The sequence below is a fragment of the Monodon monoceros genome, unplaced genomic scaffold (assembly GCF_005190385.1).
Source record: "Monodon monoceros isolate NGI ecotype Baffin Bay Population unplaced genomic scaffold, NGI_Narwhal_1 Super_Scaffold_8, whole genome shotgun sequence".
NCBI classification, from domain to species: domain Eukaryota; kingdom Metazoa; phylum Chordata; class Mammalia; order Artiodactyla; family Monodontidae; genus Monodon; species Monodon monoceros.
The window spans coordinates 11492862-11512308 of NW_021703785.1; the positions used below are offsets into that span (position 1 = coordinate 11492862).

At 43.4% G+C, this 19447-nt stretch overlaps 1 protein-coding gene across 19 annotated transcripts in view; it reads left to right on the plus strand.

The window, feature by feature from the left end:
- Nucleotides 1–19447, plus strand: part of DOCK9 (dedicator of cytokinesis 9) — a 351807-nt gene that overhangs the window by 172729 nt on the left and 159631 nt on the right. For 4 of the 19 annotated variants that reach the window (XM_029210195.1, XM_029210200.1, XM_029210198.1 and 1 more), the window contains exon 1: nucleotides 3570–3862. The exons of the other annotated variants lie outside the window; for them this stretch is intronic. In XM_029210195.1, coding sequence (XP_029066028.1) covers nucleotides 3737–3862 — 126 coding nt within the window. In that variant the 5' untranslated portion in view covers nucleotides 3570–3736. Of the gene's footprint in view, nucleotides 1–3569; nucleotides 3863–19447 lie in introns of those variants that run through there. 19 annotated transcript variants of the gene reach the window in all.

Here is a 19447-nt window from a genome sequence, read left to right on the forward strand (position 1 = left end):
TTCTGTTTTAACAGTAAAACTCTATACCCTTAATGCATGTTGATAGACGTATTTGTTATTTTAAGAGTTAAAGTGGTTAGTGTGTGAAAGAACTTGAGGTCGCTAGAGTTAGGAGCTTGGTGAATGTTTGTGGATTTGAATCCAGAGGTCCAGCCTATGCCTTGTTCTTTGAAATGTTGTAAAGTAGAACTTGACCACATACTTCCTGTCCTTCTAAGATGGCATTTCCTCTTGTGGCTGCTGTGACCAGGTGTCATTCTCATGTCCTCAGACGTCGATCTCATGAATCCCTTAGAGAAACCACATCCTACTTGTTGGTTTAGGTTCGGATGCTAAATTCTGTACTGTGTGACTCCCCTTGACAGGCAGACCTCTAAAGTGTTGGTCTGTCTTCAATGAGCAGAATCGAACAAGGGCCCCTTACATTGCCTGAGAAGTTAGGTGGCAGGATTGGTGACAGTAGTATCTCCATTCCTCTAAGTCCTGAGAATTTCCTTCTTTCATAAAGAGTAGACCCACTCGAAGGTGACAGGCTAGACCAATGTCTTGCTCTCACAACTGCTTTCCTTTATCTGGGATTTCAGTATAATGCTCTGAGGTGGTGGTGAGAAAGCTGTGTGAATTTTGCTGCTGCATTTCCTATAAACATGTTGAGAACCTTGTCTAGACATTAATCAGTTCTCTTTTATGTAACTCTGTGTGAGAAACTTCAAAAAATTTACTTGCCTTACAGCTTGGTATGTTGTTTTGTTTTGATGATATGAATTATGGAACTGATTATGTTTGCCTTTCTGTCTTGGCTACCTGGAAGCTCAGAGCCAATTCAGAGTTTTTTCCTTGATTACAAAAGAAATGTAAATTCATGGCTAAAGTTTTGAAAAGTATAGGAAAACTTAAAGAAGAAGATGGTCATGGCATGCACACAGGGGGATCAAGACAACTGTTTGAAGGCTGTTGTCACAATCAAGCCGCAAAGAGGGAAGAGCAGTGGATTTTAAATTGCCTAAGCGCTTTGTAATGTGTTGCAGCAACACAGTAGGCGGAATTGTCGTTTTAGATCACACAGCCAAAGTCCTGAATTTAAGACTAAGGTTAATTTCTTCAGATTGGAATAGCAACAGCAACAATAGTAATTACCATTAAATAAATACGTACATTTGTATTAGGCACTGTGCTATGCCATTTTTACAGTTCTACCTCTTCACGGAAATTACCTTGATTGGATTAAACCCAGATGCTGCCTTTATCTTTAATCGTTGATCAGTAGCTTTTACCTATTTGTGCTTTTTAGCTGTTGGCATCGTTGGAATAGAAAACTGGTTCACCATAGCATCATGGTGAAGAGTGTGTACACTGCATCCATACTGCCAATGCAGTGTGTGACCTTCTGCACATACGTAACCTCTCTGCCCATCAGTTTCCTCATCTGTAAAATGGGAATAATCATGTTACCTACTTCATAGGGTTGTTATAAAGATTAAATACATTACCTCTGAAGGGTTTGGGACACAGTGAGCACTTACAGTGTTCATAAAATAAATAACCTTTTAAATTCCTTCTCATTACTTACAGAATGTCAGAGTATTTTGACCCAATAAATAGGGTAGCAGTTCTCTCTCTCCTTGAAGTCTAGAACTTCTGTTGGCTTAATGATGATGGGGATTTGAGGAAGAATTGGGCTTTTTAGAACTTTTCGAGCCATTTCGAAAAGGTTTTCCAACTGTTGGTTATGTTGTGCTTTACTAGGGCTCAGTTTGTCTGTTTAGTGCTTATGGCTTGCCTCCTCTGATTTATAGAACATTTCTAAGTTTTGATTTAACTTATTTCAAATCTATATTTATGTTACAGGCTCTTTGGGTTTTTTTTTATATCCTCTTGTAACTTTTGAAAGATAGATTTAAAAACAATTTTTTTGTTTTTTCTTTTTAATTTTGTTGTTGTGGGTTTTTTTGTTTGGTTGTTTTGGATATACCGTGCTGCACGTGGGATCTTAGTTCCCAGCCCAGGGATCAAACCTGCGCTCCCTGCAGTGGAAGCACGGAGTCTGAATCACTGGACTGCCAGGGAAGTCCCCTCCCCAAAGATAGATTTTAAAAATCCATAGATTGTATTATTTTGGAACACAGATTTGGTGAGTTTATATTACCCTGAAAGATTACTCAAGGTTGAGAAATTGGGTAGTTTAAAAAAAAATTATAGAAACTACTGATTTTTTTTAATGGACTCGTAGAACCCTTGTGACTCATTACCCAATAGTATCCACACTCAGAAAGATTCCTGATGTTTGAGTGACAGAGACTGGGGTGACCTCGGCGGGCCCTGGTGGGAAGAAGAACGTGTGGACATAGGGCACCATCTTGGCTCCCCCAGTGCCCCCTCGGAGCCCTCTCAGCCTCAGTCACTTGACCGGGAGAGGAAGAGACTTGTACCTATACCTTACGTGATAGTTTCTGTATTTTCCTGGATAGATACACCTGTATACCTTGTGGCACCTCTTGTTGTTAAGTGATACCTCGTTCCATTGTTTACTTCTACTTCTATTATTACTCTTGCTAAATTCTCCCCAGTCTCAGTGAAACAAGAAGAATAACTAATTGGGAGAAAATCTGCAGCATCCTGGGAAGTACAGATTAATATTTAATCCCATCTTAATGTGCATTTTCCATGTAGTTTATTAATAAATCCCTTAACACTTTTGTTTTCGTTTTTCCTGAGATGATTTAAAAGTTACTTCACTAGTAATTTGAAGAAATGATTAAAATAGCAGGCTTTTGGGAAAACACATTTTAAGTGCTATCACCATTGAACCATGGGATGGTGACCCATCTACTTTCCTGTGCTTTTGTGTAAATCTCTGTTAATTGCATGAATCTGTTATTTATGATGTCTATTAGTCTTGCCTTCTCAACTTGCTCTGACACTCCTGGAAGGGAGAGACACTACTCTGCCTTGTATTTTTACTGTGATCCTCTCAGTACCTAGTACCAGACTTATTAAAATTGGTACTCACACACATATTGATGGATTTAAAGTAATATTTCGTTTAATTTACTGTGACATGTGGTATCTCGTGAAAATGTGTGATGACCTCCTCTTTTATCTACTATAAAATAGTAGGTAAATTAAGTTTGCGTGCCGCGGGCTGTCGTGCAGGGAGAAACTCTTCACTTACATCTGCACGCATGAGGTGCCGGCTACAGGAACCCCTTGGTGTTTGCACCTCCCTGCTTTGATCATCAGCCAAGCATTTGGTGTTCAGCCATAACACGAAGGAAAGCATCCGAACACTATACGAATTTTAGAACAGCCAGATGACCTAGCTTCTCTTCAGCTCCAGATTTGAAGTAATTACGAAGGAGTCTAACCGTGACTGGTTTTCTTTTCAACACAGCACTATTTTGATTCGGGTCGATGTGGCCCACGCCGCGTGGAGCAGGCACGATGAGGCCGGTCTTTATCGAAGAGGCAGTGCACTGTGCATTGTGCAGTTTGGGGTTTGTTTTCCTTTGGCCGATGAGTGGGAACCTCCCATTTTCCGAGCAGTAGTAACACCCCTGGAGGCTGGCCCTCCCACCCTAGCAGGCTCTGCAGACCCAGCCGGCAGGGCTGACCACTTGTGCCTGGGAAGTCAGCTTCCTTTCTGTCCTCAGGCCCCTGGCATGCTGGTGCCTTGCACAGCCAAGGACTCGCAGCTGTCCCAGTTGCCAGACTTTCTGACTTGCGTTTTCAGCCGAGGATGCAGGCTGATAAATTCAGGACAAGTAGTAGAAATGTCAAAAAGGAGCTGGTGATCGAGTCCCCCCTGCAGTGCAAGGATGCAGCCCAGGGAGAAGTGGAAGCAGAGAGCCCAGGGCCAGTGCTGGTAAGAGGGCCCCATCCACGGGGCTTCTGCTGTCTTCTCCACGCAGTGCTTTTATTGCGTGTGCATGCTCGGGGCCTCTGGCTTTCTGGTTTGATTTTAAACTTGCCTTGCCTGTTTCTGGCGAACTCTCTTCTCTGTTTCCTCCTGTAGATTGACTTCAGTTCCACTTTGATTCTTCTTTGGGAGGAAAGATATGTTGACGTTTCGTGGGTGAATGTGGTTTCCAGGAGGCTTCTTTGTATAGAACAACTATGTATTGTTCATGTCTCACCTAGCTGCACTGTTGTCAAACATAAACCCAAGAGGCACATTGTAATTGCCTTTTATAGGATTGAAAAACGTCTTTTGCAAAATTAAAACATATTTACATTATGTGTTTATGTGAAAATTATGATGACGACATGGGGGGAGTGTTAAGGAACATAAGTGCTGAAGTTAGTTACATGTATTCTCACTCATTTTAACAGGTTTGCCTTGAATTGAGCAAAGTAAGAAATAACCTAAGCTTTGAACCAGTTAATAGAAAAGTTTCTATTTTTAACATTAGCTAAACTCAGAGCAGTTTGGATAAATTCAAGTGCTTCGGTAGACTTTGTAAGGGAGGAATGTGAAAAATGGTTTTGTTGTTATCACCAGTGAGTAGGTTGTGCTTCTCTCTCGGAATTTCTTTAGTACAATAAAGGCACATAATTTTTTAAGCAAACTGCAAAAAACCACCAACATGCCCTGTGGTGGGGACAATTGAGCCTTTCAAATCATCTGTTAAAGGGATTGTTAAACTTGTACTTAGCAATTTTTTTTTTTTTTTAACACGGAGGTTCATTTGCTGTTATAAAGTGTTTGGTTAATGAACTTAATTTTCAATTAATGTCTTTAAGAATCTGAACTTAAACTTCTCTGTAATGGATTTGATTTGAATTAAATTGCCTTTGACCTGTGAGACTGCCTTATATTGTATTGCCTTCAAAATTATGTTGCTAACCACAAACTGAGAAAGTCAGTAAAGTGTGATGGGCTTTTTCACTGTAGGCTTTCATCTGAGAGATTTAGGCCCCCCTCCCCGCTCCCAGCATTGTTTAGTGATGTTATTCGTTATCTTGGATTCCTTTCTGCTAGCACAATAGTTCATTTATCCATTGAGAAGCTTGAGCAGCTTTCATGCAGTAATAGATTTAACCGGTTAAAGCTCCCAGCTGATGTCGCTTATGATTTCTTGGAGGAAGTTGTGTGGTTTGGGTTCCCTTGGGAATATTCTTAAAAATCTTTTGTCAGTGATTCTCCAGATGTGTAGAAATATTTGTCCAGAGGATTAAATACACTGTAGAAAGATGCTCTGTGATTTTTTTTTTTTTTAAACCACCCAAGTGACTTTTAAAAAACTTGCTTCTCTTTCTTGTGCTCAAAAAACCAGCCGCTTATGTCCCAGTTATTTGTTTAGGTCAAATCTCACTCCAGGCAGTTCCACGGGGAGTACGTTTTCCACTGTAATGGATAAGGCTGTGCTGGCTGCAGCTGCACCTGGTGGGAGTGCTTGTGGGGACCCAGAAGCTTCTGGCAGCATGGAGAGCTCTGGCCCGTGCACCTGCAGAGAGAGGTGTGAGGGAGAGGGGAAGGCAACAGTGATACAACAAGAAGCTTTTTCTTATCTGATGGTGTTTCTCTTATTCCATTGGGGTAACTAAGCAAGATAAAAAGAGCTACTACCAGATAAGAGAAGCAAGGATATTTAAGCAGAGTCTCTGCCCAGGGCAGATCTCCTTACCTGTGATTCTCACTGCCCACAACAAATGAGAATTCAGCATACTGCTCGGAATACAGCTTTTCTCCAAGATGATTTTTTAAAAGTATGCCAGCACAGCCATGAGATCTGTGTGTTGCAGTGCTGTTCGTTACTATTATGTTAGTAGCCCGTGTGCCTGTTGAGAATCCCCAAGTCTGTAATGTTTACATGTAAGTAACTTACTCTGAAATCAAGTTTTGGCTGGTTTTAGTTATGTACACAATCACTCCTTGGGGAAAATATTACATAGTTTAGAAAGCCAAACAAGTAATTAATGCATATAATTAGAAATATGAATAGTGTAAAATAGGGAAATGTAAAGTGCCCTTACCTTTAATTTCCAGAAGTGCCCGCCATTTATTATTTGGTGTATAACTTTCTCCAAACTTTCTCCTGTGCACATAAAAATATAACTTATTGTGTGTGTTTGGAAAATGCATAGTACTATAAATTTATGCATTAATTTTCTCCCAGAACATATCAAGAACATCTTTCTTTGTCACCACATATAGATTTATGCCATCCTTTTTAATGGCTGTACCATAATTTGATTCCATTTGTTTCCAATTCTTTGCCATTAGTGCAATGTATAATCATTGAGAAATGGCTTTGTGGGCTGTGAGTGACTAACAGTGAATGTACTAGTAAACGTATCTGAAAGCACTTATGCTGGACAGAAGTACTTTTTCTGTAAAACCTCTATCAGAAGTCAGTGTTTCTTTCCCCTCTGCCAGGGCAACAGTTAAGTTTCCCTTAGCAGTGGCTAATTGTTCCATGCTAGGTAAACATATACTTTCTAAGAGAAGTATATGTTTGGACATTACAGATTTTCAGAGGCTGCAAGGTTCAACTTACAGGCACCTATGCAGGTAGGTCATGTCCCTTCACTGTGACAATAAACAGGAGGAAGTACATGGTGAATTTTCCCCATTCCTCTCCAGGCTCACTGCCAACCCTATAGAAAAATGACTTTGTGGGTTGTGAATGACTAATAGGGGAAAAATCAGGATATTCTTGATGTCTACAAGTTAGTTACCCCACTGAATTTGAATACCTATTTTTGCCCCCCAAACTCTAACGTAATTCCTGGAAATAATTTATTCTAATTGTTACAGCTCAACAATTTAGAGGAAAAGGGTGTGGCCTCAGAGAGTCAGAACTGGCTGGGGTATATGTCCTGTGTGTTGCCTTTGCATTGGGTTACTTTCAAGAGGCAGGTGAGGATTGCAGCACAGGTCTTATTTTGCGAATTTTGAAGGTTGTAAGATGTGAACATGGAGAGAGCTGCGTTTTCACGTGTTAGGTATACTCCTTAGGTATTTTTAAAGAAGTATCTTTTCAGAAACACCTTTTCTATTTTTGATTTTTTTTTTTTTTTTAAAAACAGCAATCAGAACTTTATTTATTGGCCTCGCCACGTGGCCCGGTATTGAACCAGTGCCCCCCTGCGGTGGAAGTGCAGAGTCCTAACCACTGGACTGCCAGGGGATTCCCAATTTTTGATAAATTTTCTGGAATCTTCAGGTGTTAAACACTGAATCTGAGTTCTTATTTTAACATTTTAAAGAACAAATGATTAGCTAAACGACCACATGAGAAAGGAGCAGGTGTACCAGTGTAGAAAGGAGTAGGAGACTGGGCTGCTGGTTGGACAAGTCAGTGCAGTACCTGGAGAAACCTTTTCTCCCTCAAGTTCTATTTACTCTAGAAATAGCAGAAACGAATTAAGGTACAAACCCTGAAGGCTAAGCTTATGGGTAATGATCATGTTGTTGTCAATATCCTATAAGACTTCAGAGGACTGTGATTGAGTTAATTAAATTGTACTTATAAAGCTCTTCTGAAGTTTTTCTGCATCTCTATAGAAGTCTTTAGAAATAATTAATTATATTATGTGGACGATACTTAATATGTAGTTTCTTTTTTTTAATATTGAGTGGTAAAGGAAGGAATTTCCTTCAAGCTCTGTGTAATGACATATTCCCAGGTGACAAACAACAGGACATTTTACTGATTCAGAGCCATAAGCCTTCACTATGCTCTTTGGTTTTCCCCTTCATTTGTTTATTTGTTTGTTCATTCAGCCACATTTATAAGTACTGAGGTTTGCCAGACATACTGGGTAGTGCATTGGGGATACAGGGGTGAGTGAGATACACGCTCCCTCTCCTCAGGCAGCAAGGTCTGGGGAATGAGGGGCTTCCTTCCTCAGAAATGCTTTTCACGTGGTAGTCTTTAGGCACAGTGAGTGTTGATCTCACCCATCCTTTTCCACTTAGGCAGAAAACACCTAAGTCATCATCAGCTCCAGCAAGGGCACATTCTATTTTTTAGCACCTAAAGCAGGCCTAGCCTTGCTTTACTGAAGGCATAGGGACCGCTGTTCAAATGAATAGTCTGTGTGATTGAGGCCCGGCTATTGCACCGTATTTTGTGGAGCGGTTGGTGGAAGGAATCTTTGGGAAGTGCATGCTTCTCTTACCCCAGAGAAGGAGCTTCCACAGCTCGTGTCAGTGCCTCATTACAGCGCTGAGCCACTCATGTCTTCTGGGAGGCTTGCTCGTACAGAGCATAAAAATCCACCCAGCCCCGGTGAGTTTCTTTTCTCATGCCTGTCATCATTGTGGAGGCAGAGTGTCTGGTCACTGTTTTTTTATAACAAGGTAATGGCAATTGCTTTCTTTCTTTCTTTCTTTTTTTTTTCTGCTGTAAGGATAAAAATAGAAAATATTTATATAGTGCCTTGTTTTGTGTCAGACACTGTTTTAAACCTCTTTAAACATTATTTCAGCTAGTCCTCCCAATTCCAGGAGGCAGGTACTGTTACTATTAGTCTTTTTACAGATGAGAAGACTGAGCACAGAGATGTTAGGTAACCTGCACAAAGTCATACATTTAGGAAGTGACAGAGCCTGGGTTTTAAGCTGCCAGTCAGGTTTTCCAGAACCCATAACTGAACACATATGTATGATTCATTAACAAAAATGAGTGCATTCCTTATGCTTGACATTGGGATTATAAAGATGGAAAAGAGGGGTTCAAAATTCTCTGTCCTTAAAAATTTTTTTAAATCGTTAGAGGAAGGCCAATTTCAAAGTGACAGAACAACAGCAGTTGAATAGCTTGGAAAAATAAAGAGGAGGATGGTCATGCCTGAGGAAGTTGGAAACATGAACAAGATGGGGTTGGGAGTTACGTCACTTTCCTTTTGAGTGTCCCCTTTTATCATCTTCCCGGAAAGTTATACAGGAGCACAGATTGGTGGAATGTCTGACAGTCTGGAGACATCTTATTTTCTTCCCTAGATTTTTTTTTTTTTTAAACTGATTTACAGCACGATCCAGGATAACCCTGAAATGTTTATTCCCTAATCAGTAGAATAGGCACCGTGGTCCCCGTAGTGTTTAGAGGAGGCTGCCATTTGCCCAGTGTGCTCTACCCTTTGACAGGTAGTGGCTAAATACAAGATAGCAGAACTATGTCACAGGCAGTGGATGGTGTTGGGTGGTCTCAGAGAAAGCACTTTGGAGACCAGATTCAGGTTTGGTCTGGAATCTGCCTTTCAATCTCTGAGGATGACCACCCTTCCCTCCCCAACTCCGTGCCAGCCCGGCCCTGGCTTTAGTACTTTTCTCGTCTGTAAAATGAGAAGTGTGTAGTAAATAATCTCGAAGGTCTCTCCTGGGGCTAAAGCTCTGTATTTCAGGGTCATTAGCTTTGGTCCCATAATAACCTGTGATGGAGTCAGATCCAGATCCTAGAGTTTCAGTTTCAGGTTCTAAGCTTAGTTTATCCAAAATCGTTTGGGTTTTGAGTTGTAGGAGCTGTAAAACAGGGGATACTGGATTTCCACCCAATGTAATGAATAAGATGAGTGCAGTGGGTTGGCAAACCTAGAAATAAATAGAAGTGGTAGCAAATTTGCAGTTACCAGGGATTACTGTACAAGAGAGGCAGGAAGACCTGACTTGAGCCTACAGATGACACGACTGAGTATAATTTTTAGAAACAAGAAGACTTGGAAATTATAGTTTATCCTCAACTTTCCAGAAGTTTGAAATATCCCTGTAATGTGATACATACAGCTCTTCCGAAGTTGCTCTTAGAGTACCGTTTTGAGGCTTCAGAAGTTTTTAGTGCTTGCTTTCCAGACAAGTGTACGTGCCGCTTACTAGTGGGTCTCTGAGTGCTCTGCTGGGTGCTTGGGGAAGAGCCAGTCTGAAATTCTGTTTTGGGATCTCCTTCGTGGAGAGCCATCACTACTAAGGGAGAAACAGAAGTTAGTGGTGCCAAGGGCCCTGCGCTCACAGTCAGGAGTCCTGGGTCCTGTGTCTTCTAAACATTCGACATTTCTAAGCTGAGATTGCGTTTCTGTCAGATGGAGGTAGTCGTGGTGTCTGTCCTCCAGACTCCTCATCTCCGAGGGTTGTCTGGCTGCCCTGGTCAACTTACTGCATTCAGTCTTTTCTTACTTCGAGCCATGCTCCAAAGTGCCACCGGACCAATCTTTCCAAAACGCAGATACGGTTATTAATTTCCTCCCTAAACCCCTCCCCTGACTTGCCTTTACAGAGAAGGCAAAGCACGGCCCACTTGACCCTCAGAAGTTGGCCCTGAACTTGCTTGCAGGTCTCCCTCATCTACTGCACTTTACAAAATGCGTCCTGACCCAGGCCCTGTATTCTTCAACAGGGGGTGCTTTCACACGCGGGCACAGTGCTTCTTTTGCCTGGCGTGGCTTCACTGCCCGACCATTCTCCTTCATCCTTCAAGTCCCGGTCACATGCCAGCTCCTCCAAGAAGCTTTTAAAACTCTCTCCCCACATCTTCCCATAGACTCTGTTCTCCGTGGCCCATCATGGCATCATTATTCTAGCGTGTTAGGTTATTATGCATCTCTGCTGTGTTGTAGCTAAGGCTTGTACTCTAGTCTCCCTCACTAATGCAGGGGCTTCTGCCCCACAGGAACCATGGTTTTCTTTGTATTGTCTCTGCCATAATGTCAAAGCTCCCCCCGCCTTTTTTTTCTTTTCTTCTCGGCATCACTTTTGCAGGATGCGAAGAACAGGTTGCAGAAAGGGCTTCTGGGGGAGACGGGATCTGAGGATCATTCTCCCTCTTCATTCTTCCCTCTTCCACCTTCATCACTTTAGCCACTAATATTCAAATACGTTGAAATGCCAAAAAGTAAAAAAGGATGCACCTAGAGGAGCCTGCTTGACTAAATGTGATGTGGGTATTGTGCCCCCAAACTCTCCTTTGCTTCTGTTATTTTTGATCTAAATTAAAATGTTAGCTAACACTTTGTGACTTGAGGACACAAGTGCAAACTTAGGTGACCAGGGTCAAAACTCTTCTATTTCTTCCTCTTAGCCAGCACCCTTTCCATGTGAGTACTACTTCTTCTCATCAGCCACACCTGAAACTGTAACATCACCTTTAATGGTTGTAGGACATTTGGAAAAAATCATTGTGTGACCTTATTACCAGAATCCCAGTATTATTACCAGAATCCCAGTAAATTGATTATATGTGGAAAGGGTAGTGGAGACCTACAAGATGTAGGGCAAAGAAGACCACTCTTCCTGGGGGGAAAGAAAGGAAAGCGGGGCCTGTTAGCAACACTGAACAATGTAGGTCACCTGCTTTACTTGACCAAGACTCGACCTGACTGTTTTGTCCCTAATAGGGTAGTTTTTCCCAAATTTGTCTTGTGTCCAAGTGAAAATTTCAGGAAGTGGTCTGTCCTTTGTTTTGCCATGAAGTATTAAAAATTACCTGTGTGTTAAAAAAACATATGTTTCATACAGTCTATAATAGTGCTGTCTAATAGAACTATATAGCATGAGCCACATATGTAATTTTAAATATTCTTATAGCCAAATTAAAGTAAAATCGATAGGTGTAATTGATTTTAGTAATATAGGTTTAACCCAGTATTTCCAAAAGTATCATCATTTTAGCATTTAATCCTTATAAAATATCAAGGCATTACACATTCTTTTATTCATACTAAGTGTTTGTAAATTTGGTGTCTATTTTACACCTATAACACATCTGAATTCAGGATAGTCACATGCGGCTAGTAGCTACTGTAGTGAACGGTGCAGGTCTATAACCTTACATATTCCATAGCAGAAACACTTCAAACCAGAAAGTTGTCATTTTGGTGGGTGAGTCATTGGATGGGGTGGGGAGGAAATGCATGATTTAAGTTTAAGGTTGGGTTTTCCTTGTGAAGATCATGTCCTTGAAGTATTTGGAGGTAATGTAAATGAGGTTCTACCTGATGGCATTAAAACCTCACATTCAAACCTGATTCTTCAGGAAGATTTAATATTTTGGAGTATGATTTGTAATGTACCTGATATGGAAAATGAATATCCTTCAGGAAAGGACTCTGCCTTTTCTCTCTCCCCCGTGAGATCATGGAGCCTGGGCAGTTCAGTGTAGCTTACGTTTCCAGATCTCAGAGCAGGGCAGAAAGCCTCAGATTTCTGTCCTTGCTGGAGGTGTGCAGGCTGAAGCATCACAGTGTAGAGCAGTGTTGTGCATTTCTCATACAAAGAGAAGTGGAAGCATTTAGGGGAGCGCTTCCTGTTCTGGAACTCTGAAATTCCATCACGTGTCTTGCTAGTGGGTGATGGGAAAGGTCCTGGGCTTGGGGCCCGGAGACCCACGGGTCGCCCACCTGTGAGACCTTTGTTAATTCATGTAACCCCTCTGAGCTTCAGTTTCCACATCTGTGAAATGGTGATGATACAACCATAAGAAATTTGGGGAGGTTTAAAGAGAAGATATATGTGTGATCCAGCAAAGGCATGTTTATGTTGTAGGGACTAAAATTCTCCTGTATCTGAATGACACTTAACTATGTATGATCCCCGTGACCACCATTTGGTGAGGTCCTGCTCTGTACCAGGCACTGTATATTGAAACCCTTCAATAACCTTGTGATAAAGATAAGAGAAATTGGTACTTTTCCCATTTTCAGATGTGGATATGGAGATTTAGTAACTTGTCTCAAGGCCACATAGCAAACAAGGAGTCAAGCTAAGATTTTTTTTTTCTTTCTTTTTTTTTTTTTAGAAAGCTCCCTTATGTATGTATGTATGTATGTATGTATGTATGTATTTTTGGCTGCATTGGGTCTTCATTGCTGTGCACGGGCTTTCTCTAGTTGCGGTGAGCTGGGACTACTCTTCGTTGCGGCGTGCAGCCTTTCATTGCGGTGGCTTCTCTTGTTGCGGAGCATGAGTTCTAGGCGTATGGGCTTCAGTAGTTGTGGCTCGCAGGCTCTGGGCCCGTGGGCTCAGTAGTTGTGGCGCACGAGCTTAGTTGCTCCACAGCACGTGGGATCTTCCCGGACCAAGGCTTGAACCCGTGTCGCCTGCATTGGCAGGCGGATTCTTAAGCACTGTGCCACCAGGGAAGCCCCTCAAGCTAGGATTTAAAAAAAATACTTTTTAATATGAAATTCTCAAACACACACAAAGGTAGGTAGGTAGACTAGTAGAGTAGTTCTCTAACTTGGGTGGCGTCACAATCACACACAGATCACAATCAGATTGCAGGAACCCACCCCCAGAATTTCTGATTCAGTGGGTCTGGGGTGAATGTGCATGTCTAAGAAGTTCCAGGCGATGCTGATGCTGCTGGTCTGGGACCATGCTTTGAGAAACACTGGACTGATATAAGGAATCCCCATCCCCCTGTCGCCACCTGCAACAGTAGTAAATACTTTGGGGACCAGGACTTCAATCCTAACTCCCCACACCTGCCCTTGGTGGTCTCTGAACTGCCTTTCTGGTGATGACATGCTCAGAAGCTCCTGTGAACCAGAAATGTGTTATGAATTCCATCCCCCGCCACCAATATTTTCAGATAAGTAGCTTAAAGTAGGTTGTTTGGAAATCTGACTCAATCTGGCTTTTCGAGCCCTTTAGCCTAATTACTTAACCTCTTTATTTCCTTTTCGAAAATAACTTTTATCGACATAGGAAGAATTAAAAATTTCAGGCCATAATGCTAAAAAAAAGGGGAGGGAAATTATTAGTTGGAACAGAGTCTGTAGTATAGATTTAAGAGAGAGTTATTTAGGCACCTACCATGGTGCATCTCTTTCTCTTTTGCTTTCATCATCACTTTGCACATGTGAAAAAATGGCAGCCAGAATTAGTCGCTGGGATGGATGTGTGTGTGAGAGATGCTTGCAGAGCTGTCCCTCAGGCTCTCTGCCTGTTCTCTCTCTCCTCCTCACACCCTTCTTTACCCCTCTTTGGCTCATGCCCTGTGTCAGGATAGAAAGAAGACACTTGAGGTGCTGTCTGCAAGGGTGGTCCCTCCTCCACTCAGTTCTCTCCTTGTGCTCCAGAGGCACAGGGCATAGAGGAAGCCCCCTAGATCCCTTGTTCTCTCTGGCACCCCCATTGAGCACAGCTGACTACATACAAGCAGTTGTGCAGGTTTTTGTTAACAGCTGTTATTACCTTCATTATTATCTCAATTCCCTTTCCATTTTCTAGATGCTATTGACTTGACAGTTTTTCAGAGTCTTTAATTCTCATTTTAGTAATAGGATAAAAGTTTTGGAAAACCACAGTTATTTATAAAAATGACAAATACAAAACCCAGGCACTTATCCTTCCATTAAATTGATTGATTTTGAGTGTCCAGGTATTGCTCATACTGACATGCCTGATTAAATAAAATCTCTCAGTGACAAGTTTTCTCATTTGAGTGCTCTTTTTAGTACTGTGTGAAAAGGGAATTCAGCATCTTATCAGTGTTTATAATATAAGAAACTATATTCACAAGTGTGTTATTCTTGGTGTTAGTCTGTTCTGAGTGTAACACCACATTTCAGCGTGAGAAACATATTTAGATGCGTACAAGTCTGGTGTTCATTATGCGTTCTTCTAGACATTCTCTGGTTCATCAGCTGTTATGGTTTAATGCTCAGGTTTGAGCTTTCTTCTCAGTCCGAGCTTAGATAGGGCTCCCTTTTTCCTCCACTTTTCTATAGCCCATGCTTGTGCATCAGTGAACCTGCAAAATTTAAAATGTAGAGGCTTAGAAGAAGAACAGGGACCAAGGAAGAGCATGGTCCGGGGGGCCAGGAGACCTGGGATTCAGGCCCAGCTTTGCCAGCAACTCTTTCTGGGACCTTAGGACAGTCACTTAACTCCCATCCATGCTCCCAGGTGTCTCTGCCTGTAAGACGAGAGGGCTAGAGCAGATAATCTCAGGTTCTGATGTTTGCACAACTGTAGTTCTAGTATTACTGAACCTCCTGCTCATTTGAAACATGCACGATTCTGAACAGCTGCTGAGACCACTGTTCCACAGTCTGGAGAAGAGCATGTATTGCTGAAGGAGACTGTGATCATATGTTGGTTACCATGGTATCCTACGTTCTAATGTCCTGGGTTAAGGGAAGAAGACCATGTGTATTACAAGGAGATGGGAGGCATTTTCCACGGCTGGAAGATGTATGGACGTAGTTTTATGTCTCTCAGTCTTCACCGGTTTGCTGGCTTCCTTAGGGACCTTCTCGACATGGCCCACCTGCCACTGTGGCCTCATCTTTCACCACAGGCTGTAGTCTAGGGGTGGCTTTGAGACGTGGGTACCCCAGGTGAGCTAATCATTGGGACGACCTCAAACACAGGCTATTCATGGGACTTCCCTGGTGGTGCAGTGGTTGAGAATCCGCCTGCCAATGCTGGGGACACGGGTTCGAGCCCCGGTCCGGGAAGATCCCACGTGCCGCGGAGCAACCAAGTCCGTGCACCACAACTACTGAGCCTGCGCTCTGGAGCCCACGAGCCACAATTACTGAGCCCGCGTGCCACAATTGCTGAGCCTGCGTGCCGCAACTACTGAAGCCTGCGCACGTAGAGCCCGTGCTCCACAACAAGAGAAGCCACCACAATGAGAAGCCAGCGCGCTGCAACTAGAGAAAGCCTGCGCTCAGCAGTGAAGACCCAACGCAGCCAAAAATAAACAAATAAATAATCTTAAAAAAAACCCAAAACGACATGCTATTTAGATAGTTGTTTATTTTAGAGGGGGAACTGAGGGCTGCCTGGGGCAGACGTGAAACGGGACCCCTTGTGCAGAGCTGTTCGTCTCTGACTCCAGTGTTCCCACCTATTCAGAGAAACCAAGGCCCTGCGGGTAACTATCCATCGTTTCTTAAGCATATCCATTCCAGGAGTTCCGCTGCTGACCTCAGGCGGCTTGTCCATGTATTCTTTGCAGCAGCATCGAGTACCCTTTCAGAAAGGAGTTCTCGTAAATGTAGTTTTCTGCATCACATTGGATTTCCAGTGATGCAGACACTGGTGCCCCAAGCCCTTGGCCAGCTGCCATCTGCTCCCTTCATGCAGCTCTGCCCAGCTATTCTGAACTGCCCGCTGCTTCCTGAACTCACCCTGCTCAGAGGGGATCGACCAGGCCCTGGAAGAGACTCCAGCAACTTCCTATTCATGACTTTGTGTTTTCTTTACCCCCTTCCCTCTTTGATTGTACAGATTTCAGGCCCCACAAAATCTGGTTCCATCCGTGAGTGCACTCCCTGACTTCTCCATTTTCTCTGCCGGGAGCCCCCAGTCCACCCTGAATCCTGGCTGACTCGTTCAGCTCTTACACTCAGCTCTAACTGCCTCCTTTAGGAAGCACCCGCGTTGTTGGGCCTCTTTGCACACTGAGTGCCTGTGCTATGCCAGGTGCTGTTCAGGGGCTGGACAAAGCAGAAATAATATAGTCACAGTAAATAAAATAGAACTCTTTGCCCTCATGGAGCTTGTAATCTAACTGGAGTGGGAGGGGGAGGGGAGTCAGGTTCATTCTAGTGGGTCAGGTGCCACTCCTGGGTTCCCACTGCTGTCATTCTTCTCGGGACTGTTCACACATCCGCCTTCCCTCTGGAATTGTGAGCTTTCTCGGGTGGGGGCTGTGTCCTTTTTATCTCAGTGTCCCAAAGACCTGGCACAAGGCGCATGGATAGGCTCAGTGAAAATCTGTGGAGAGAAGGAACTTGTAACTGCTAATAGCATTTGCACGTGAGGAAGGGGGGCAGCTGCTAATTTCCTGCACCCACCCTAATTATAGGAAGCTGAGGACTTTTCCTTCAAAGCTGACAACTTCAAGAAGTTCCCGGTGCGAGTATAGAGTGAGTGAGAGTTGTGTGCAAGATGGTAGTGCAGAAAGGCTCGGGGGCCAGGCTGATAAACATGTGGTTGCAGAAGCCCTCTCCTCCTTACTGCAGGCCATGTCGTCCCCCTCTCCCCGGCGACAGTGCTGGGGTCCTGTTGGCAATGTTGAGAAGTGCACCATTTTGAAAATGGACTCAGTTCCATGAGGGATTTTTATCTCAGCTGGTCGAGTAGCTTTTATAGCTCTGCAGATAAATCAAGGAAGTCCTAAATTCTTTATAAGCAGAAGCGATGCATTTCTCATTTCTTAAAATAGGGTGCTCCAGGAGCTGCCATTTCCTTAGTTTGCTATTTCAAGAAGTGGCATTCAGGGTTTCAGCTCGTGTTAACATTTAATTACCAGGCGCACAAAGGCAAGAAATGACTAGAAAGTTCACGGGAAGCTATCATGTCAGAGGGAAGAGCAGTAGAATCAGAAAGCCTTTTTGTGTAGCTCTTCCCATGGTTTTTGAGGCTTCATACATGTTTGGCCAACACTGAACTCATTTGTGGGTTGATGCTCTCTGGTTCTGCTGGATTCCAGGGGAATCTCATTTTCTTGGCGCTCAGAAGATCCCCTGGCTTCTGATGGCCTGGGGATCTGGAATTTCAATCTGCGTGGTTGTTGAGCAGCCAGACGCAGAGCAGCAAATGCTGTAGGAAGGGCTGAGTTCAGAGAGGCTCAGAGGGAGATGGACGGGAGGGCACGTGGATCACGCCCTTTGGCGCCCGTGAGAGCCACGTGATCACTGGAGGCTCGCCTGCTGCCCGCTGCTTTGACCAGCAGATGGGGACTGGTGGCCTTGGTGTCAGTGGCTCACCTGTGCCCATGATGTCCCTTGAGGTGGAGGTGCTTCTCCCCACCGTCTGGTCACATGGCCCTGGCCTCAGGCTGTTCCTGTGAGTCTCTTCCAAGGAAGCCAAGGCTTTGATTCTTTGATAGAAAACCATGTGTGGGCCCCAGTGACCCTGCTCCATCTTCTGCCCTGCGGAAGCGCCACACAACCCTCATGAGCAGCGTCCCTTGGGATTTACCAACCCCCCCTCCTCCTCAGTGTAGATCCTGCTGATCTCATGGAGCTGCCCTCGTGGCGGGTGGGTCTAAAGTGCTTCTGTGTACACCCCGACCCCCAACTGTTCTCAGCCCTTCCTGACACGAACCTCATCAATACTCAGTTCAGTTTATAACGTAAGCGTCTATTCGGGTTTTCTTTGGGCTCAGTCCCTGAATTCCACTGTCACCTCTGTTTATTATTATATATTAATAGTTTCCTCTGCATTTGGCCTTCTGTTTTTCCTTTTTTTGTGAGAGTCCCTGCCACTGTTGTCTGTTTAATATGTTCCTTGGAGGATAGAGGAAAGTTTTTGTAAACAGATTGGTGAAATTGAATGTATGTGTAGCACGCACTCAAAAACAAAAAACTAAGATTACTGTCATGCAAGCAACATATTTAATAATAATAATAATGGTTACATTTATTGTGTGCCTACTGTTTGCCAGGCTGTGTCGAACATTAACTCAGTGAGGCCCAATAACAACCTCACGTAACTGCACAGCTCAGCTTTCTTAACCACTGTACTGTAGACTGCCTTCAACTCGATCAATATCTGTGTGGCATATATGGCCCTATCAGGGCAGATCCAGGTTTTCTGAGCAATGAAGCTTAGAATTTTGGGGACTTTTAAGAAAAATAATTAAAAGTTTCAAATATAAAATGTATAAATACAAAATTTGGCCTGGAAGTGAATGTTTTAGAATTTGAGTTTAGAATAATTTAGAATTTGAAAAGAAGTCACAACAAATTACAAAATTTAAAAAGCCAAATTATCAACATCGGAAATACAGGAAAACACATTTTTATCAATGAGTCTCTTGGCACACCTCAGTAATAACTTTCTTCGCGGCATTTTTTGGCTTCATGCTCCTGTTACCTCTCATATGATCATGCTTCTGTATCATCATTCTGCGTGGCAAGAATAGGTCGTTCAGTCTTTCCGGTAGCAAGGTTAGTCGAACTTTGTATTTTATTAATCATAGCTTAGAAAAGTTTCTTCTAGCTCTGCAACATTTGGTAACATCACATAAGCTTTTAGGATTGGATAAACCACTGTTTGGTTTCTTCTATACAGGAGCTGTGTGATTTGGGGGCATTCTCAGTTTGCGCAATGACTAATCTCAAGCACCTCCTAGCATTTCTGGCCCAAGCACCTTGGGATGTGCCTATATTGCAGTATGGCCCCTGTGTTGCACCTCATATCGATTTGCCTGTATGACACTGGGTGGACCGACATAGTGGGCCATGTTCCTGTAAATCTACCTATACCAGGATGCCAAGCAGCAATTGAACTCAACAGAGACGCACGTGTATGGGGCCTGGAGAGGGGTCTGTGCAAGTGAGGGGCATTCAGCTGTCTTAATGACAGTCAATGTGTCTCTGGATCCTGGGCTAGATGCTGCGGGAGCACAGAGATAAGGAGGCCCGGCCCTGTCCCAAGGCACTAATAGTGGAGGAGATGAGCTGTCCATGGGTCATTTCAATGCAGGGCAGAAGGAACTGCACCCTAGGACTGCTACTAACCCAGATGCAGTGGTCAGAGACGGGACAG